Raw genomic sequence first — 24,188 nt, 5'->3', positions numbered from 1 at the left:
TTGTTAACTCCGACTCCAGTTAAAAGGTCTTGCGACATGACAGCACTTCAAAAATTACATGACTATTGTGAAGTACAAATTAGAGAATGAGAACTGTGTAATATTTTGCCAGATTCGTACAGCACCTTATTGTATCCGATATTAATAAACATGATTCTGTAGAATGTAATAGGAAATATAAAGACGATAACCAGACAAAAATTACTAATTTGCCAAATTTTCTAAGAAAGGAAACAGAAAGTCGAAAGCACACAGGATTAAGTCAACTGATTCTGAAGTTACTGAAAGAAAATCACACTTTGAAAACAACCGGTAGTTTCGAGAAGGCTTTCAAAACAACGCAAGAAATTGGGATTATTATAAGGTTGTCGGAATTCCTTCAGCGGCAGTGTTAAACACATAGCTTTCTAATAGCTGCTTATTTTGTTCTGAAAATTATACTTCTGAATTACGTCAAAAAAATTATACCAGAAAAAAAAAAAGAATCATTAAAGCGAACCAGGAATTGTCTTGTGTGTATCATTTAGCTAGGGACTGCAAACTGTAACTAAACTGTTGCATTTGTAATCAATGGCATCATACATTAATATATGATGATGAAACGAATGCTTCAGCCGAAAGGCCAATTCAAGCAGCAGTCGTCTCTTCTGTTTCCGACTGCACAACAAATATTAGAGTTCTTCTTCAGATGCTTAGAGTTCAAATTATAAACACAGATAATTGGCACCAGCAGAGCATTCACACACCATTAGATTTAGGATAGCAGCAGATATTTATTACGGAACTGAAGTGCAGAAGATGGAAAGAATCATTCTCATTTTGTGTAATTCAAAGTATCGATATGAAATCAAAACAGAAACTTTAATTACTCCTGTCATTAATGGATCATATATCCCCTCCCCTAGAAATGAAATAGTTAACCTTATTAAAAATTTGGGAATACAACTTTCTGATAAATAGGGACAAAAAAATAAAACACTGAAAATTTCTTTGCTGATAGGAGTAGATTTTTTATTGGAAAATAGTTATGGGCAAAGTTCACAGACAGTTTAATTCCTTAGTAGCAATAGAAATAAAATTAGGTTGGACCATTAGGGAAACAGAAAAGGCTTACGGAATTTCATCAACTAGTGTGAATACTATGAAGGTCGTGGTTCATAATACTAAAGATAAACAGAACGAATCAACGTCTACTTTGCTGAAGAATCTCTGGGGATAAATTATGATTCTGATACGGAACTCGAATTAGAAGACAATTTAGTTTTCAAGAATTTCAAAAGGTCTGTGAAATATGAAAACAATATTTATATTGTTCGCCTACCATGGAATCATAATTCAAACGAACTTCGAGAAAATTTTGAGATTGCTAAAATTAGATTTAAGAGTTTAAATCATAGATTTCAGAATAATCAACAATTCTATTACAGATATTGCAAAGTAATTGATAAATATTTTAAAGAAGGAATTGAAAAAGAAACTAACATTGAAATAACAACATATTTAATGCAACATCATGCTATTTTAAGAAAAAATAAAAGAAACTACAAAACTCCATGCGGTTTCCAACGTTTTGTCACTTGCGGAAAATTGCCACTAAATGACTGTTTACACTGAGGTCCAAAGATGTGTTCAGATATACTGGAATTGATCCTTAAATAATGTCAAAATCAAAGTGCATATACAGCTCCCATCGAGCAAGCATTCTTGCAGATTTATCTTCCTTATGGACACAGAAATGCAGTAAAGTTTATCTGGAACATTGGTGAATTAAATGGAGCAAAAATAAATCTTCTTCACGTGACAAAGGAAATTTATGGAACAATATCTATTCCATTTCTTCGAGCAACTTTAAATGTACAAGCTGAGAAATACAACTCACAGTACCTAAACGTATTTTCCATGCTAACTGAAAATATGTATATTGAAGACTTAATCGCTGGAGCAAATGAAGAATCAGAAGCACTTGAGCAATCGGAACGCATTAAATGCATACTTAAAGGAGGTGGATTTAACATGCAAAATTGGAAAACAAATTAAACGAATTTACAAAAATCTATGGAATGAAGATTTTGCACAAGATTCGACTTGTTCTAAAGTACTAGTGTATACACAGGAATAGGTCAAATGATACATTTTTTTATAGAAACTGAAGATTTGGTAAAAGATACTAAAACGATAGATAGCATACCAACAAAAAGAAAAATCCTAAGATTTATAGGACGTTTCTTTGATCCACTGGGATTTTTAAATCCATACACAATTTGAGCTATGATTTTATTGCAAGATTTATGGCAACAAAAGATATCATGAGATACTGAAATATCAGAAAATCTCATAAAGAATTACCAAAGCTGGTGTGATAAATTAGCTCATATTTCTAGTACGGAAATACCAAGACATCAGTTTGCAGGTGCAAGGAGAAGGGACATGAAGCATGTTTTACAGTTACACTGTTTCACAGATGTGAGTCAAAAGGCCTATGGGACTGTTCTGTATTTTCATTATTCAAAAAATGGAGTCATTCACACAAGCTTTATTACATCAAAATCATGAGTAGAACCTTTGGAAAAAATTATCACTTCACAGCTTGGAATTGATGAGTGCTTTGATAGGCTCCCACTTGTCGAAATACATCCAAAAGAAACTTCAGCATATTGATTTAATTGTATATATGGGGATTGATTCTATAAAATTGTATTGGATTCAAAGAGATGTGAAAAGATGGAAGCCATGCATGCAAAACAGAGTGAAGGAAATGCAGAAAAGTTCAAATATGTTAAATTGGAGATATATCCCTGGTGAAAACAATTCAGCTGACTTGCTAACTAGAGGCAAAAATGTCAAACATCTGAAATAAAATAGCATATGGTGGAAAGGGACCACATGGTTAAAAGAAGAAATTGAATGCTGGCCAAAACTGAATGTGAGCTCCACAAAGAACATTGAAGATTCCAACAAGGAACTGAAGAAAACATGGAAAAAAGTTTATTTAAAGCTCAAAACTACAGCAATTTACATCAAATTTACCAAATTCTGCATGGTGCTTGAGGTTCATTAACAATATTAGAAATATCTCAAAATTATCTGGATGTCTGAAGTGTATCAAATTGGAAATGATGGAAACTGATTGGATCAAACGTGTTCCGGAGCAAAATTTCACAAATAAAATATAAGCATTAAAGAACAACAAGCAATTAAAACTGAGTTCAGAATGAAAACTGAAGTCCTTCAATAAATTGTAGATGAAAATGGTGAAATTTGTGTTAGTGGATGATTACAAAATTCAAATTTGGATTACAAATAAGCACATCCAATCGTGTTGCATGAAAAATATCATTTGATTGATCTAATTATTTTTCACAGTCTTCAGTTGTAGGGCACAAAGGTATAGCAGACACTTTAAATCAAATAAGAGTCAAATTTTGGTTGCTGAAGGCTCGTAGGAAAATTAAAAGTCTTCTGTACAATTGCAATGTCTGCAAAATATTTTGTATACATGATATAGCACCCCTCCCACCAGACAGATGCCGAGAATCCTTCCCGTTTAAACACTCTAGGATACAATACGCTGGTCCACTGTACATTAAAAATGGAACAGAATTATCTAAGACAGTGGTTTTACTGTTTACTTGTGCTGTAACTAGAGCTGTGCATTTAGAACTTAAAGTGGGAGTTTCAATAGAAAAACTTTTGCTCGCATTTAGGCGGTTCGTAGCGAGAAGAGGTTTGTGCCAAATTACATATACAGACAATGCCTAAACTAAACTTCCTTGCCTTGCGCTACAACTAAACTTCACAGTTGCGGTGCTGTGCGCTACAATATAACAAGCGGTAAAGTGTCTTATTTACGCCGCTCCGTGTCTGCGTGTGCAATCCAGAGTTGTAACTTGAGAAATAAACAATCTCATTGTTAGGCGACGTGTGCACCACGTTATTTTCATTTTTGCGCGCGGTTTGAGACAAAAGCATCTCGACGTGTGTGGCACGTCTTTTTAACGCAAGTGGTTAAAAGAGTGAAAAAAGAATCAGATTTATAATATCCAGTGAAACTAAAATATAGTAGAAACAATTCCAGCAACTGTCCTTACGGGGTGGCTAGGTTAGGTTATTTAATTATGGCAAAGCCTAGAGGACTATCTGCCTAAAGGGAGGGATGCCTTCATGGAGAACTTTCTAAGGAAAACTGGCTCGTATACATGTTACACATGGGGAAAACCACAAAAACACCCATGCAGCCAGCCCGTTCCCGGGATATGAACCTCGGACCGAACTACCAGTGTTCAGTGACTGCTCGGTCGCTGGTGGGCACCTTACGAGGCGGAGGATGTTGTGACTAAAACGGTTGTTGTGATCCAATGCTGCAGTGTGACGTCATTATGTTTAACTATGAACTCACAGGCCAGATCACTTGAGATCTGTGTCACGCTAGCTTTAAAAAATTTTACTTAGTCGTTCTATGTTCCATTAATATTATGTAGGTTTTTCATCTTATTAAAATCTGTTTTTGTGCAAAGATGTATTGATCATTTGAATTAATGTCTCTCAAAGGATAGCAAGCAAAAGGAACATCACCTAATGGCCCTGGCAAAGAACCCACTGAGAACAAGGTAAGCACCTTTTTTTAATATTTTACCTTGATTAATTGAATTTGAAATAACACACTGTAAGTGGTCACTTCTTGTACACTCATGTCCATAAATTAAGGATAATTCAAAATCAGGCAAAGGAAGAGTTAGAAGCAAAACAAATTTGACTTATTTGTAAAGCTTATTTATTAAACAAAAGGTAAAGAGCAAAAAAAGATGCTATATGTTTGATATTATTAAAAAAATTAGCGATTTTTTCTCCCTGGAGCAAATTACAAAAAAAAAACCTATTTACAAAAAACCAATATTACATGGTTGGTATGTTTGTTAATACATTGTATGTCTCCCAGACGATGCAATACAGTCTGTACAACACCTAGGCATGCTGAGTATCAAATTATCGATCTGATCTTGGAGGATATTACACCACTCAAAAAGCATGCTCTCCGAAGTTCCGGTAGACATGTAGGAGGAGGTTGACGGGCTGCAACTCGTCGGCCAAGTATGTCCCACACGTGCTCTACTGGATTCAAGTCTGGTGAGAATGCTGGCCAGTCCATACGGGTGATATCCTCCGATTGAAGGCATTCGCTTACGATGTTTGTACGGTGACGACGGGCGTTGTCATCCATAAACACAAATTGTGCGCCCATGGCGCCCCGAAACAAACGTACATGTTGTTCCAGAATAGATAGATGTTCCAGAATTCCAGGTGATTGTTCCAGAATGGATAGAATAGATTTGGCTTGTCATGGTTCCAATTTGAACAGGCAGGTCAGTTCTGAAACCCAGAATAATTCCACCCCACACGAGCACTCCTGCACCCCCGTAACGGTGTCGCTCAATGATGTTTTCTTGGTGGTAACAAGTACCTGGAGCTCTCCATATGAAAGTCCGGCGAGAATCAGACTGCAAGCTAAACCTGGACTCGTCGGAAAACATCACACAAGCCCACTGTTGTGGTGCCCACAATGTATGCTCTCTACTCCAGGCTAACCGCAGGCGACAGTGAGTTGCAGTAAGTGGAACGCATCTGACAGGTCTACCAACATATAGACCAATCTGCCCTAAGCATCTGTACAAGGTCTGCCTTGAAATTGTCGAACCAGTGGCTGAACAGAGCTGACGAGACAGGTCTGAGGCTGTGCTCCACCTGTTTCTTTTGGCAGTAACTGCCAAATACCAGTCCCCATTCGGCGTTGTAACTCTGTTGCGACCTGTGCTCTAATGTCTACTCACATTACCATCATCTTGGAATCGTCAAAGCCTGGAGATGACACTTTGTGCAATTCCAAGTTTGTATGATACTTCCAGTTGGGTACGCCCACATTCCAGACGGCCGATAATTCTACCACGTAAAAAATCATCCAAATGTGTCCTTTGTGTCATAACTATTCGGTTATTGCACTGAAATGCTTATAAAGTGCCTGTGAACAATTTTACTTCTTTGCCTGTATTCCTTATACAGTCAAAAGTCGTTAATTCGGACACCCATAATCCGGAATGTTCTATAATCCCGACCTCAAAGCTAAAAACTTTCTGCGCATGCGCCGTGTTGACACATGCGCATAGGCGTTTACGCGTGCGCGTAAGACCTCTTACGACTGCGCATTTGCGTGTGCGCTAGCGCAGAATACGTTTTCGCGTGCGCATTTTATGTACAACGAACGGTATAAGCTAAAATTATCTATTTCAGTTAATGTTGATGATTGCGTTGTTCCTTAATTTTCGAATTGGATCCGGCTTATTATTTTTTGCAGACTGTAAGAGCAATACTATAAAAGTAAACTTGAACTTTCGATTATGTCAAATAGAATTTCCGAATCTGGAGCTCCCAAAGGATCGTACAAAACGAAAGTATGTTTCGATGTCCATCAAACAAAAAGTGGAATTGCTGCAAAAAATGGATAAAAGACATGAAGAATGTGACAGAGAGGTTAGTAAAAACGAAAAAATTTCGATTGACACGTTAATCGGTATTCTCGGCACAGCAATTAACGGGATTTGAACAACGGAACTTTGTAACTGAACAAAAAATTATGTCTGTTTACAGAATTAAAGAGAAAGTATTATCACATAAAACAAAGCAACTTAAACAACTTACATTGAAAGAAATGTTTAATAAAGTAAACAAATAAATATTAAGCTCTTTTTTTTGTAAATTTTGATACCCTTTGTTTTTTATTTCATAAATTACCGTTTCATATTTTTAATTTTAGAATTTCTGCATGCCATCTTACGCGATTTAAACTGATAATCTATAATACGGAAAAATCGATAATCCGGAATCGCTGAAGTCCCGACGAGTCCGGATTAACGACTTTTGACTGTATATCACTCTCTTACACTCTCGTCATTGTGATGTACCATCGGTGTCATCTGGTTACTTCCTGAAATTTGCATATGATTCTTGAAGATGTGTATAGTGATTTTACAGGTGATATTATTTATCTTAGAGTTCGATTTCCGCGTGACTCCGAATTATCCTTAATTTATGGACATTAGTGTATTAGGCTGGAATGAAGTTCAATAGTTAGAAGTGAAAAGTTTGTCATGATACTCGCAGGTAGTTTATAAGGGTTTGCCTTTGTCAGTACAGTGAAAACATTTCATTACAAGGATGAATCCATTTTAAATTTTATTTGAGCTTGTTCTCTGAATGCATTGAGGAATGGGAATAAAACACAAAAGTCATGGTGCATAAAACTGCTGATGAACTATTTGTCACACTTTTTTGTTTTTGTGCAGCTTCAAACATTGAAAAATGCTTAAAAACGAATAAAGAAATGAATGCTGAAACAATTTTTTGACAAGCCTGTTCATTTAAATAAAATAAAGCACATACTGAATGAAATGCCCAAAATAGCTTATGGGGTGAATTTCAGAATGTTTTTTAACTTTTGTTGAAAGTTTGACAAATAACAATGATGTTCCTGAAAATGATTTTAAGACAGTTCTCTTAAACACTGGAAAGCTTTAACACAGAAAGAGGATGAGGTGCAGAAATATAATGTGCTTTTCTGTTCAATGTGCAAAGGAAGACTATCGATTTTAAAAAGTGCATGAAAATGTCATGGTAATCTACTGTAATGCTAAAATGTAAAAATTTTAAATAAGTATATACATTTACACATATGATCAAAACAGTTTGAAATAGGCATGTAAGAAATATCAGCATCACTACTAAAAATTTTAATCCATAACTATTGAATTTCTAATTGTACATTTTATAAACACTACATAATTTTTAATTAGAAGCAAATTTCAGTTGTATTACTTTTCTTTTGCTATTTGTAATTCCATATATTATTTGATTCATACTTTTTAAATATTGCAGCCATGTATATTGTAAGGTTATTATCTCATTATAAATATAAATGTTTAATTTTCTATTTATTTTATTTTATTTTATTTTTGTTATTATATTTAAGTATATTTCTTATACAAAATATTTTTAATGCTATTTATAACAAATTTACATGGTTTTTCATTGGCGTATGTTGGAGATATAAAAGTTGATGGTTATATTATCTTTCACTGTGAAATTCAAATAAATTAAGTATTTAAGCTTAGGTGAAAATATTGACCATAATTTTTCTTATCTTTAGAAATGCTTCTTAATTTTTTCATGACAGCAGAAATTTTCAACTGACGTTTCAATTATTATAAAATGTTTTTGCTTCCTTATCAATTCTTTCAATTACATTTATGCAAAAAGCTAATTAAAATGCCTTCAGGAAGCCTAAAAAGTGAAAATAATGAATAAACCTCTTTCCTGTCAGCTAATTTGAATTAAATAAGCAATGTGGTAAGGTTATGACAAAAATTTTAAAATATCCAAGCCCAAATAACTTTCCAATGTCAACATCGGATAGAAAGTGCTGCTATGTTTTTCAAGTGAAGCCATAGCTACTGGTTGGACTTCAAGACAATGGACCCAGGTAGCAGAAATGTGCAGCGTTACAAAGATTTTTGCAACAAGAACACAGAGTGCAGAATACACTAATCTTCACACATGGTATTATGTCGTAGATGGTTCTCAACTGGAAACATTTTGCAAAATGTGCAATATGTTTCCGATGCTCAAATAGACATATAGACAGTTTTGCAAGGTGGTGCAGGTTTGGTGTTGAGTCATAATTTACTAAAGGGATTATGTCAACAGCGAGCCAATAGCATGAAAACTTGTAACTATGCCCTAACAGAGCTACAAGGAATGCCAGATTGGGCAGTGTAGTCTTCAGCAACTGATTTTGCTTCTGTCTCACAAATAAATGGTTTGCAAGTCTGGGAGGGGGGAAACAATGTCAGTAAGTGGATGCTTCTACCTTTTTGGAGTGACATATGGCCCATCAATGAGGAATAATGATCTGAGATGCCAGTGGTGCTAACAATTATACCAATTATTACATTATTACAATTATTATAACACATTATCACACACTGCACAATAAAGGGACACTGCTATGTTGATGACTTGCTGTAGCCCAATCTTCTTCCATACATAAATGCCATTTTCAACAAGCTAACTCCTGGCCATGTACCAGCTCAACCTGATCAAAATGTGAATATGCTGTTTGACCAGAACAATTTCTTAAACTTTCACTAATTGAGATTTGTTGTTGGGTCACATCAATAACACGCAGCACACTATATGACAGAACAGCAATTCTAAACTTATGGTATGCATATCCCAGGGTGTGCATGATGGCTTAGTCAGAAGTATACAAAAAAGTGAACAGTAAGGATGGAAAGCAACAAGTATTATATTGAATACCCCTATGCTGAAAAAGTTTAACTTTGTCAGTGAATAAAAGGGAAGTTAATTGTGAAGAATTTCAGTGTGACTCCCATTGACCAAAATGCGTATAAAAGCAATATAATTAATTGTAACTAGTGCCAACCACAGAATTTACATTGCTCGATTCTTTCCTTACTGAATGTGGGCATGCCCTTTTGTGTTTTGTCATAGCAAATCATAGAAAATGACTGTCAGCTAATAATAGTTTCATCACGGAATAAATCATCAAATGAGTTATCTTTCTTTACAATTAAATTTATTCCAGACAAATTTATTTTAGATTTAAGTTTTATTTCTTATTAGTTGTGTTTCTTTTAGAGCTATTAAATGTAAGGTTTTTTTAAATGTAAGGTTTTTTTAAATTAAAAATGGATTAAGTGATTAAAAAGTGGATTTAGTATCTGTGGCAAGCATTTCCAAAGAACCAGCTGGGCAAGGATGAAGTTATCACTTGTAAGAGATAAGCTGACTAGTATAAGGAAAAATTAGCACATATGTATTATTCCATCAACCATGAAGCAATAGCCAAATAGCAAGATTCAGAGCCAATTATGGATAAGCATGATATAGCACAATACTCATAACATCTCCTCTTTCATTTGATGTAATCTCAACTGATTCTCGCTAAGCTGCCTTTTCTTTTTCAAAGCAGATAACCAATCATGATGCAACATGCAAAACCTTCACAAGAGAATATCTATTCGAAAAACAACACAGTTCAAGAGTTCTAGAATCACATTTGTGACTGCAATCAGGTTTATATAAAGCTGGTTGAGATAATTAACATCTGTTAAATACAGAAGGGAGGGAAAGGGATGTAACCAACACAAAAGTAATAGACAGGAACATTTGCTAACAGAAAGTTTATACTCATAGCATTCTAAACAGAGCTTCCAGTAAAATTGGACAGCCAAACAAAATAGTAGACATCATCAAAACCATTTTATGAAGTAGTAGGCAACTTTCACAGTCAATGGGATAATATGCAAGTACCAAAAATTCTAAACATTGCTACTTCTTAGAAGAAAAGAAAACATTCTGCTGAACTTGTAATACCAATTTTCATTCACAAGAGGACAGCTTCAATCCTCTTTATGCAATATGCAGAGAAGTCAGATGGAAATATCAAACCTTTAATATTGTTGGCATCATTTAAAAACCAAACACTCTAGTTATAAGCAAAAATTAATAAACTTTTCCTAGACTGCTTACAAGTTCTAATAGCTAACACAGAAGATGAAAATACTAATGTAACAACCAACAAAATAAGTTGTTAAATAGTGGTAAAAGCCATTCAACTGCTTAAAACATGCTGCTGCTCATTGCAAGTTTGAATAAGATACGTTTGAAAAATTAACAGCATTCTCTTCTTATAATACAATTTCTTGGAGAAACAAAAATATGACTGATGACTTCAGTCTATTTTTTGCTGTACATGTTGATGTATTGAACTTTATTAGATCAATTTTTAATTTTTGTTTTAAATTAGTATGTATAATGTTGCAAATTAATTCACTTTAAAATAACTATACATTTATAGTATTTTATTACAGTCCAACACTATTTTAAAATACCTTGGGTTTTAAATCTCATCAATAGTCAATAAATTCATCAATTCATTCATTTTTTTTTATTTGTTTCAGAAAAAAAATGATATTCAGGATAATTATGGTACATTAATAATGTTATATTTTGGTTTAAAATATGTGTTATCGATCAATGTATTTATCAGAAATAAATAATGTAAAACTCAAATTTTGTTTCACATTTTTCTGATCTTATTCATTGCAGTCTATAAATTCGATGGCATTAAAGTAATACAGTAATACAATATATTGCGAGAATACTGTGAGATGGTGAGGTATGATTCATAATTTTGAAAAAAAGAGATGTGGGTACTTTGTATTTATAAGCCTTATTACAGGATATACAAGAGAGAAAAGGTTGGAAACTGTTGCCATAGGACATGATTCAAATGCACACTGGCTGAATGTAATGACATGTTCACGAATATATATTGCCTGAAATGGGGCTGAAACATATTACTGATACTTTGTATGTCTTATTATTGTATTTATTTGAAAATTATCTATCTATTTGTCTACGTACAAAGTTAAGTCTGTTTCCAATCAATAGTGTGGCATCTTTCTCTTAGGCACTGTACTTAAGCCCTTGATCCATCCCTTGATCTACTCTGCTTGTTTCGGTTTATAATATTGTTATGAATTCTGTACATAGATGATTTTAGTGCAATTGTATGTGAAACTATTTCATTTCTTTTGTCTAAAATATCATGAAAACTTAAAGGAGTGAAGTTTGCTGAAAAAATAATACAGGGGTAAGTCTATTTAACATTGAGTAAATGGTTATCTTGTTAGTTTGGTCAGATATTGCCAAGGTGGAACATTTTTAAAAACTAATATTTGTCGCCAAATTTCGCGAGAAATCGCCAAAAGTCGCCAAACTTGGCGAACATTTGGCAACATTTTTGTCTGGTTCCTGTATCACTGTAATAGGTATTGCAATTGAACACTATATTAGTGGTAACTTTAATTCGGCCCTTGTACTGCTTTCCAGTAATTTTGAGAAGCAGAAACTACTAGAAATATCTCAGCGCCTGAAAACTACAAGGCTGGAAAGAACATCTGCTCTCAGTTGCTGTAGTTGTGAGTTGTTAATTCCAAGCGACTTTGGAGTGTTGCAAGCTTTGCCTTTCAGATGTGTTTTGCATTGCATTGTGTTTAACGTTTCTAGTAGTTTGAAGTGTAACTACTGATAGTACTCTGTGATATTGTGAACAGTTGTACGACTATTTTTGTGGAAAGTTCTAGAATTCTAAATTGTTTCTTTTGATAAAATCATTTTTTTTAACCTATCATCAGAGCTGTATGCATTTAATCTATTGCAAACCCGTACACATGCAACAATATTATGTGGCAATTTTTGAGTGGAAACCAATGCAGGAATTGCCTTTGAAGAACTTACAATCACTAGTGATAAAAGCAAATAAAAATAAATGTGACCATGTTTGGTAAGAAGAAATGTATTGGTACTACATTCCGATATGAAAAAATGAGACGATTATATACTTTTGAAAACTAAAATGGAAGTGTTTCATTAAACTCAAAGCAGCCAATGACCAAACATATGAAATATGTTTCATATGAAAGGGCTCCATTGATTGTTATAGCATTGATTGTTGCCTCCATTCACTGTCATAACAATCATTAAGAAACAAAATCAGCAGTCTTAGAAAGATAATTGAATGAGATACACATATAATTTTTGTTGGATTTTATTACACATAGCCCGGCACCTTTTTTTTCGGGGGGGGGGGGGGGGGGTATATGTAGATAAAGGCACTATTAACAATTATTAACTCAGAATTTCAAACATAAATGTTAAAGAGACTATTCGATGACACTATAGGTATCTGCTTACTTAAAATCTAATTTTAACATATTTTTAATCAAATATTTTGATTTCTAACAGAGTCATCACATTGTTATTCATTAAACAATTTTTAAAAAAGCCAAGATTAACATAAATAAGAAGTTCACTATGATGAAATTTAATTTTAACACTAAGTTGAAAATAAATGCCAATTATCAAGCACAAATAAGTTAAAAACTAATTGTAGAACTGTTAGAAAATTTGGTATTTAGGCAAAATGTAAAATGAAATATACACAATAATCAACATATCATTTCAGAAAAATTTGATTTTATGTCAAAATTCATAAGTTAGAACAACGCTGTACATAAATCTAATATATATCCTAAATTGTACTTTCAAGGGGGGGGAGAATAAGTGGAATTCATCATTCAGCCAATTAGATTGATATATATAGAATACTGTACATGATATGGTACTATGATAAAACAATATAGACATAATTTTAATGAGAGGTTTAAATTAAATGCGCCTTATGTTGGATCTTTTTACTGGCGCGATTTGAAGACAGGTGGGAAATGAAATAAAGCCACATTTTAGCTGAGATTAATGATTTGAGATGACTCGATTTTAATTTGAATACAAATAAATCAGAAAATGAATACACAGAAATGTTAAAAAATGAAGAAAAAACATCTCTTAGATGAAAGACCAAAATATGTGCAACTATTTGAATATTTTAATGAGTACACTATATTTCTTTCACTGTGAATTTTTCCACATGATTATATTTAGAATATATAAAGTAACATAAAAAAATATCAAAAAAATTTCAATAAATGTTTATCTTTTATACATACTTTGGAGCAGGTATGCCAACTCGCTTAGAAAGATCATGCCGTAATCTTTCACCTACGTGTTTGTAAACATGAACCAGTGTAGACATGGCAGTATCACGAACCTAAAAAATAAAAATTATAACCAATAGAACTCATGAAAAATATTATGATATACTTAACAGAAAAAAAGCTGCAAATAGGAGGTACATATGGGATAAAATTAATTCTGCTGAACCACATAAATTGTTTCTCATCCATTTCTTAGTGCATTTAACTTAAATCTGTAATCATCGCCAAGCATAATGTTAGCATAAAAGGTTGCCATACTCTTACTATTTAATTACTAATATAAAAAAAATGTTTAGACATCACTGCATGAGTCATTACTGAAGCTTTCATGTATTGATAAACATGCAGTGATGAAAGCAAAATATAATGAATAATGATTCGCCAGGTCCGCATCAGGGATATAAAATACTAGTAGGTAATGTTTCAATGTAGTGTGTTTCGGTTTGAGATTTATGCTAAGCAGATACTCAGCTACGGAGCCAAATTATTAATCTCACAAATGTATGCTTATATGATTGTTTCTTCAATAATGAGGCATTTTATTTAGTGCCTAAATGAAATTAAGTTGAGATGCTCCACACATTTTATTATGGAATGAAAAATCAAATGCGCATACGTAAAGCATACAATAAAAACGTTTGTGGCTTTGAGGTCTGAATTTTAGATCATTTCGGATATTTGACGCCCGGATCTCAGATTTTGTACTGTACTTCTTATTTGGCTAATAGAATCTTACACTTAGCTTATGTTGAGATAAAACTTGCAACTTCAATTACTTTAACTGACTTCTGCATGGATGACATCCTCTCTGGGGGATCGGAAATAAGTCAAGTAATAAAATTGTGCTCCAAACTGACATAGATATTACAACATGAAAAGATGAACTTAAATAAATGATGTTTTAATAAACAAAACTCTATGCTGATAACTGCACAAACCAGAATTATGCTTCTCCTTTCCAGGATGACAAGAGAACAGTCAAGGCTTTAGGTACAGAATGGAATACAGCAAATGATTCCTTCTCCTACAAAATCATCATTAGCTCTCGAAAAGGGAGAATATACAAAAAGGAAAAGGGGAAATTTATATGAAAAGGGTCTTATCAGATATCGCACAATCCTATGGGTTTAATTGGCCCAGCAATGACAAAAGCAAAAACCTTTATGCAATAATTATGGCTTATTAATCCTGATTGTTTTGAGCATCTTCGTGAAGCTTTACCTAAGAAATTGACACAGTCTGTTTCTACACTTGCAGAAAATGAGAAACTTCCCATTCCTAGATGCACTGTGAACCTGAATGCTACAATTGTAATCCATGGGTTGCTGAAACTTCTGAAGTAGCATTTGGTGCAGTCTTCAATATGTATCTAGTGAACAGTGCTGTAACTAATTGTTGTGCAGTAAATCAAGAGAGAGTCATCACTAAAAACAATCTCTATACTAAGACTTGAACTATGTACTTGACTCCTTCTAGCACAGCAGGTGAAGAAGGTTCTCTCCACACTGAAATTAGATATTGGTGAAGTTTTCTTGTGGTCAGATTCAATGATCGCTTCAGCCTGGATTGCCACACCTTGCTCACTCAAACTGTACATAGGTAATAGAGTAATGAAAATACAAGATCGCACAGAAAGCTTTATATGAAGACATGTTTCATCAAAGGATAATCCAGATGATTTAATTTCTCAAGAGATCCTTTCAATCCAGAAAAAACTGTATGAAATATCATGGGGTGGTATGAGCCATCATTTCCACTTAAGAAAATGTGTGTGCCTATAACTAAGATACTTATGAGCTTATGAGCCCTGCACATAACCACTATCTACCTGAACTAAAAACATCTGTAACTACAATTTTTGCTTTGTAATTATATTGTAGATGAGCTTAACAAAAAGGACTAATAGTTATACGAAACTTATTAGAATTTTAAGCTTTATTTTTAGACATATTTAAAATGCCAGAAATTCCAAATATAAAACACCAGAGTCCTTTAGACTTGGAAGAATACAACAAAGCATAAGACACCTTCATTTGAGGTTCTCCTACAAGTTAAAATCTCTTAATCCCTTTTTGGATGAAAAAGGTTTAATATGTGTAGGAGGCCATTTAAGTAACTCCAGTTTGAGTTAAATCAAAAACATCCCCTCATTCTCCCAGCAGAAAGCTAACAAAGCTCATAATGGAATACTTCCACAAAAGAGATTTACATGTATGGCCTTAGTCTATATTGTTTATCAACAGTTTTGGCTTTTCAATGGTCACAACTTACCCTGAAAAATCGTTCATAAATGCCTAGCTTGCTTCAAAATGCATATAACAGTGGTGAGTGAATTAATTGGTAATCTTCTGTTTGTATTACCAAGACCGCCATTTGACCTTTGCGGTCCTTCTCAAATCAAATACAAACAGCAGAGAAAGGATGCTTTGCAAAGGATTTATATTGCCATTTTTATCTGCTTGGCTACTAAAGTTGTTTATTTTAAATTTCTGACAGTCCTTATTTGAGGTTTTGATTGTTGCCTGACAGAGATTTTTTACCCTGTTCAACTATTTTCTTAGATAATGCAACAAATTCTGTAGATGCATGTTAAGAATTACAGCAAGTTAATAGAAGTAATAGTTAGAAGTTGAATCAGGGTTCGTACGCCACACGGAAATTAAGTACTTTTAAGGACTTTTAAGGACCATTAGTGAAAAAAAATTTAAAAATTAAGGACCTGTGAGCAAATGGGAACTGAATAAATTCAATTAAAAATATTATTCTATGCCTAAATTTCACTTTTGTAACACCATCCTAAAAATAAAATAGATCCCTAAGTAGTATGCATTATTACTAAACATGAATTAATTAACATAATTATTAATAAGTTTGAGAATAAAATAAACTTTATGCAACTTATCAAGTAGCATTAAATATTTTACACTTTATGATAGTTGGTCATATTTGAAAGAAGATAAGTGACATTTACGTTTTACTAACAGTTAGCTTTATGTTGATGTTTTTATGTCTCATTTTGTCACACACTTGGTCAGTCCAGAGGTTTAGTAAATAGCAGGTAGATTTTATGTCAAACGGCACAGATTAAAACGAGAAGTAAGATCATAATCAGTATGATTCATAACAAAAGACTGAATGTTTGTCACTGCTGCTGCTTGTCTAGAGAGAGACGTGCTGATGAGAACAAACCTGAAAGGCTTGATGTAGGCACGGTTGGCAAGTGTTGAAAGTTAGTCAGGCTCTGCTTAATACAGTCAATGTCATAGCTTTGTGGAGAGTTCCAGGGGTTGTAACTCAGTTAATATACTTTAAGGTTCCAATAAGCCATTAAAGCACCAGAGATGATAAGTTGTTTTGTATATAGTATTAATCTAAGTCTCAATAGATGCAAAGAATAAGTTTTACTTGAATTTTTACATTTTTGTGTTTTATCTTGTGACCGCAGTGAGTATTAATGAAAGGCAATAACTCGCTTTAATATGTAGAGATAATTTTTAAGGTTAAGTAGTTAGTTATAAATAATTAAATTAGGTAATTAAATAACCTTAGTCATTATGGATTTACATGGCCACTATTAAATTTTATTTTTTAACAATATTTGTTAAAAAAAAGCTTTATTAAAATTAAAATCTAATAAAATTTCACAATTTAAAATACATGTAATTTATGACATTGATTCTTAAATGATATTAGAATAATTACACATTAAAAGCTACAAAACATTTATGTTTTGTAACAACACTCAACAAAATATTTATCCGTCCTTTTAATTTGAAGCCTATAAGATTTTCCCCCCACCTTCTTGGCGAGCCTTCGTCGTGTAGTGGTTTGCACACTGAGTTGGTATTCCAGAGGTCCGCTGTTCGATTCCCGACGAAGGCGTTGTTAATTTTTTATCTTTCCTGCTTTCAAAAATAGCTAATGTCTCTACAAGCCTTCGCAAACATTTTGGCTAGTTTATATCGATTTCCTTCTCTTTAAGCATCTTTTCCAACAATTACAGATTTGTCTCAATATGCAAACCAATGCTCTCGCTAGTTTCTGACTGCTTTATCTCCTAACTTGTCAACCTCTCCACAATGTACCTATGAGAGTTTAATTGATCTGGTAAAAGTTAAATAGTTCAAAACCCCCGACAGACGTGAAGCATATTATCGCTATGTCTGAAATTAACTACAATATCAGAGAAAGGTTTAAATAACAAGAACAGTCAAATTCAAACTAATTGTGTGGATTAGTGGTTCAAAGATTATACAATTTAATTTAAATTTAATCTGGCTCAATAACTTTATCATATGAGGAAATAGAAATAGGAAATTATAATAAAAGCTGAAATCATAAACAATTGCATAATTTACATAATAATAACTGTACATATTTTTAAAGAATAATTTTCTTTATGTATTCAGTTATTCTTATTCAGTTTCTTTCTTCAAAACGTTTCCTTTTCATTTTAGAATTTTTAAATTTAATTAAGGATTTCTGTTACTCTAAAAAACACTAAATGCATTTAGAATGTACAGAAAAAGCGACTAATTTTATATTTCTTTAGTAACAGAATTTCTAGAATTTAGTGACAGACCAAAGAACAAAATCTAGAAATGGCAAAACTTTCAGAATTCAGAGCAGGCACTGGAAGCAGGATTTAGAAAGGCACTAGGCAGCAGAATTTAGGATCCACAGAGTTTGCCTCAGGTAGGAAAATGCCTGGCGCCAGCTATGTGCATGATGCATTAAGAAATAAGATGAATCTTTTAGAATTGTAAGTTTTCAATTTCTTTATTAATAAAAAAACCCTTTCTATAATGCCTGCCCATGTGATAAGATTAGAAGCATTTTTGATATTTTCAATGCTTGTGTCTAATGAAAAGTAGAGAAAACAGGGAAGATAATCATGTTAAGATTCTAGAATCAGAAGTAAAACATTCAAATATTATGTTTTCATTGTTCTTCCAGACGTTCTCCAAAAAGTAAGAAATTCATTGAAAACTTTCTGTAAAATACATCCATTATGTGTTGATACTATGGAGACATTTTTCATTTTGTCACATATTTCTCAAATCTTATAGAATCGTGGGTCTATAAATCTTGCCTTCAAATCCTTCTAAACTTTCCACACTGCAATGTCTAAAATCCTAAAGAAAAATTATCCCTACCATTTCTGTAGCAGCAAAAGAACAGAAATATTTTGGGAAAAAAAAAAAAAAAAAAAAAAGGAGGGTAAAAGTATAAAATTAAGGGTAGAGTAGATTTTAAGGTACCCCTTGTATTATGACGTAGTTGTTGTTTGATTTATCGTCAAGTTGTTGTTTGATTTATCGCTCAGTTGTTGTTTCATTTATAGTTGCCTGAGTAGTTGAATGTTATGGAAACCCTATTGTCACGTAATCGGATGCATGATTCTGGGAAATTTTGAATCATGGGATGTTTTGTAAGCGTTTCTGCGGTGTGTATTGGTTTGATTCTTTAGTTTCTTAGTAATTGTTTATGATTTCAGCCTTTACTATAATTTCCCATTTCTATTTCTATTTCAGTAGAATGGCTGAATGTAGTAAGATTAATTTGAAGTTTTTGTATGATTTGGAGCGAAAGGGAAAAAGAGCTCTAATCGACTGGTGTGTAAATGAAGGTTTACTTAGTAGCCATTATAAGTGTCCTGTATGTAGGAAGGATATGCGTCTAGTCGAATGTAAAAACCATTTAGATGGATTTGAATGGGTTTGTAGGAAGAAAGGTTCAGATGGTCACTATGTGAAGCGTTCATTCAGAAAGAGTACCTGGTTTGAAAAAAGTCATTTCAGTATGATTGATATTTTGATTTTTACGTGGCTCTGGGTGTATGAAGCAAACTCGAAAATCATGATAAGTGAATATTTGCTTTTGGTAGTGCTTAAATGTATAACATGTTTTCCCTTTTTTATTTTATTTTATTGTTTGGTTTAAAATGTATTTTATTGAGATTATGTATTTTTTGTTTGCCTATATTGTAGAATTTGATGCTTCTTTGACTTTTTAAGTGAAAATATATTGATGTGTACATGGACAAAGTAAAGGGAGTGTGCAATGCAAGTTTGTGCAATTCGGGGAATTTTATTTAAGTGAAAATAGGTCGACGTGTATATGGATAGTCAAAGGAGTGCGCAATGCCATTTTTGTGCAATTCGGGGATTTTTTTTAAGTGAAAATAGGACAACGTGTACATGGATAGTCAAAGGAGTGCACAATGCCATTTTTGTGCAATTCGGGGATTTTTTTTTAAAGTGAAAATAAGTCGATGTGTACATGGATAACGAGTTTGTGCAATTGTTTGTCTTGTTGTTTTGGCTTTGTGTAGCGGCGATTTTGAGTGCAAAAATTGCTGCTTCTCAAGCCAAAATAACGAGTCAAAAGAATTGCACAAAATCAATATCCACGTACCGCCAAAAATCGCCAAGGGGTACCCTAAACTATACTTTTACCAAAATTAATTTTATAGAGAAAACTGATGCCCATTCTGTCATAATCTGAGACAATTACACGGGAAAAACTCTTACTATGGAAAATTAAAAAGAAGACATTTTTAATTAATTACATAGCTAATTTCGCTTTCGCTAAGAGCTGTTTCGTAAATTGTGCTTTATAGCATTATACCGTGTTTATTTTTCACATTCAAAATGAAACTTTATAATATGACAGGGAAAAATAATTTTTTTTTTAATTTTAATGTTCTTTTTTTAAATATAATTTCAATATATTAAAATTATTTTAATGAAATTTATCAGTGTTACAATGTTTTAAAAAAGTCATCGAAAAACTCTCAGATCTCGGAATTAAAAATTTCTATAGAAACTAATCTTAAAATCGCCAAATTTAGAACCTTTTAATAAAAGAATTCACATCCTCAAAAGCGAAAAGTTGTTTCGAAGCTCTTTATTAGAAAAAATGAATTTCGAAATGCTTATGTTTCACTTCTTGCTTAGAAACTTGAGTAACCCATCATTTATATTAGAAATAGAAACAAATTATAACTCATAAATCCATTCAAAAGATTTGCCATATATACGGCAGCAAATCGCCAAAAATATTCCTCCAAAATGCTAATTCACACTCAAAATGGCAGTTGTAACAACAGACAGAAATTTCAGATGATTAAAATTAAGGACCTTTTGCTGACTTTGGCCAAAATTAAGGGCTTTTAAAGACCAAAAATCGATTCCAAAAAATTTAAGGACTTTTAAGGACTCTTAAGTACCTTACGAACCCTGTGAATAGTTAGCAAAATCAAAATTTGGAGTAACTAGCCATTTAGCCTCATAAAGCACTGTTTGGAATTTCCTTCCTCACAGTGCCCCTGATTTTGGAGGATTTGGGAGGTAAGTATTAAATCATTTGAACATTATTTGAAGAGAACTGCTGGTAATTTCGAGCTTACATCCATTAATTCCCTTATCTTCTGAAGTTACAAATTTTGAAGTCCTTACACCCGGACATTTTCTAATTGGACACCCATTAAATGCCATTGAGGAGCCTGCACTATTAAATCTTCAAGAAAACAGGCCATCTTATAGGCCAAAACTATAAAGATAGTTCAGTTCAATTTGGAAAAAATGGCATCGAGATTACCTCAATCATTTGGACCCATGGCATAAATGGTAATTTGCCAAAGTCAATGTAAACCCTGGTGTACTTGCTTTATTCAGGGAAGATAATCTACTTTCTTCCAAATGGGTTAGATATTGTATATAGGAAGTTATAACCGGACGTGATGGAAAGGTCAGAGAGGTTACAGTTAGAACTCCTACAAGCACATTCAAAAGATGTATATCAAAAATATGTCTGCTATCTATTGAAGAATAATACTTAATGTTTATTTGATAAATCTAATTGATGTGTAATCATATTGTATTAGCTATTATTAATTTTGTAACTGTATGATTATTTCTGCTATTTATTCTATTATATTCCAGAATGCATTAATGTTGCAATGGATATTCCCATTTTTAATATTATGTTATAATTTATTATATCATCAGTGCTATACTTTTGCAATTATGTTGCACCAAATTATAACTATTTCAAAGAGGCAAGATGTTCCACCCCCTCCTATCTTGTAATATTCATCTTACTAGAGGGCACTGCGACGCCTCTTCTAAAAATTACCAGAAGTCTTGTACACCACGAGCAGAACGGTTGTTCTGTTTAGCTCCTGCACAATATACTATAATGTAGTATCGATCAGTGCTAAAAGAGCATGAGGTTCTTTCTTTATGCCTCCTGTGCCTATTACATTAATGAATAATTGTTATAATTCATTACAGTCCATTATCTTTTCAGCAGATCTCAATCTTTAACAATTCTGTTTCTAAACTGCATCAAAATACTAATATACAATTTTTAGAGCTCGAAAATTTTCAAATTACTTGTGTGAAAATTCTTTTAGCACATCAAATGTTAAAATTATGAATTACAGGTGCTAGTAAATCACAAAAGAATATGACTGAATGACATTTAAGGGAGGAAAAATAATCAACCATAAATTATTGTAATTTACCTATTGACTAGCTCTTCGATGCCAACTGAAAATGATAGAACTTGCAGATTTTGTAATTAAATATTATGGTTAGCTTTTGTCATACGGGCATCAAACTTTTTGTGTTTTGTTTTTTATAATGAGTATAACATTTTCCTAAATATAAGAATAGGGATCGTGAGAGCATATAAAATGCTAAATTTTGTAATTTTTTATAAAAATTTTCTTTTCATGCCAAAACATGAATGTCTGCCTCATTTATAACATTTTTGTTATTGGAAGTATTTGTTTATGGCCAAAGGTTGTTAAATTAAAGGCTAAGTAAGAACTTCTGTGGAATGGTACATGAATATCTTAAGTTAAAAAGTTAAGTTACTCTTTAAAAAGTTACGTTTGAAACCATTCACATATAAACCTCAAAAAGGCAATATATATAAAAAATATAATATATAGTTAAGATTAATAATTAAAAGTATGAAACTTACTTGAGAATTGGGATCACTAAGTAATTTGACTAGAGCTGGCATGAGCCTAGATATTGTCAAGGAAGTTGAACCAAACCTAAAATATTAAATGATAAAAATGCATGAGTCCAACTGATAAGAAAGCTGCAGATATATATGACATCAATTTTATCAAACAACCGATTTTTTTAAATCAAATAAAAAATATTTTATTCTTTAAAATCTCCACAAGTAGGCTACGTAAAACAGCAAATTTAGGAACATAAAATGTAAACCACCTGTTTCTGGTAGTAAATATTAGAAACTAATCAGATTAGCAAAATTAGACTTGCATTTTTCAAGTGTCAAGTATGACTCAATTTAAATACATATATTGTACTCAATTAACTACTTTTTGATACAAAATTAGACATTTTCTGAAATGATAGAATTATTTTTTCCCACAGTTCAACTTCACTTAATGCATAAATACCAAAATTTATTCCATAATACTAACAAGAAATACAAAAGAATTAATATTTTTTTTAAATTTTTGCTTACAATGCTGATAAGCAATATACTTTTACAATTCAGAGATACATAAAATATCTTATGCATTATCTGAAGAACTGCTCTCATGTTTCTAGTCGTTAGTACAATAAGCAGGAATTTCTTAGCTGAAAATAACATAACCTCAAAAAGGTGTTAATAATTGGACGGAATATCACCAATTATCACTTTTCTAAAAGCTTCAACACAACAACAAAATTGTTTAGTGGTAGTAGTCAGTAGGTGTGTTCAAAAGGTGACACTATCTATGTTGTAGTAAGGTCAAACTTTTTTTTTTAATGGCAGGTACTAGTTAGGCTTTGGCCACTACTAAAGCCAGAAGTGGTGGTCATTTGATTATGGAGGTGCCTAACAGGTGGCTACCGTACTTCTCATGATGGGGCAGACAATTTACATCCATGCCTTCAAGATTCGAACCCCATGATTCAGAGTCACTAACTACTTTCCCATCTAGGCGGCCAAACTAAAAGAATAACGCTAAAAATTATTCAAAATCTACTAGGGTGTTTAATTTACATTTCTCTCGTTCGATGCAAAAATTACTACTATGGATCCTGGGAACTACAGTACTGTATTTTAAATTATGACTATTTCATATCTTGCATGTGGATACCATGCATGTCTTCATTACTTTCTAAAAAAATATTATGTATATTTTACCTTAAAATAAAATTATTAACAGTCTGGGAAAATGCAATATATATGAAAAATTATTTACAAAAACTGGATATTTTATATACACAGCAAATAGAACTATACCACAGATGGCCCAATAACATCTACCTTTTATCTGATGTTGGAAAATATTTAAGTGAAATAATTGCTCATTTTACCAAACTAAAAAAAGAGTGTAATAAGAAAAGCACTGCTCTAGTGTTTTGTATTACCTTTCTATAACATAATCTTTGTAAAAATTAAATTCAGTTATGTGAAAATAGAAAAAAGTAAAAAAAATTTCTTTAACAGAAAATACATAAA

At 32.6% G+C, this 24,188-nt stretch overlaps 1 protein-coding gene across 2 annotated transcripts in view; it reads right to left on the bottom strand.

The window, feature by feature from the left end:
* Nucleotides 1-24,188, bottom strand: part of chb (CLIP-associating protein) — a 358,527-nt gene that overhangs the window by 295,911 nt on the left and 38,428 nt on the right. For both annotated transcript variants that reach the window (XM_085823772.1, XM_085823773.1), the window contains exons 7-8: nt 22,683-22,758; nt 13,641-13,741 (exon numbers count right to left, since the gene is read on the bottom strand). In XM_085823772.1, coding sequence (XP_085679898.1) covers nt 13,641-13,741; nt 22,683-22,758 — 177 coding nt within the window. The remainder of the gene's footprint in view (nt 1-13,640; nt 13,742-22,682; nt 22,759-24,188) is intronic.

This window comes from Stegodyphus dumicola, chromosome 9 (genome assembly GCF_044657685.1).
Source record: "Stegodyphus dumicola isolate Sdum_Otavi_A_Nest chromosome 9, ASM4465768v1".
Taxonomy (NCBI): Eukaryota; Metazoa; Arthropoda; class Arachnida; order Araneae; family Eresidae; genus Stegodyphus; species Stegodyphus dumicola.
The sequence above is the reverse complement of the archived record's forward strand: the minus strand, read 5'-3'. Positions and strand labels throughout refer to the sequence as shown.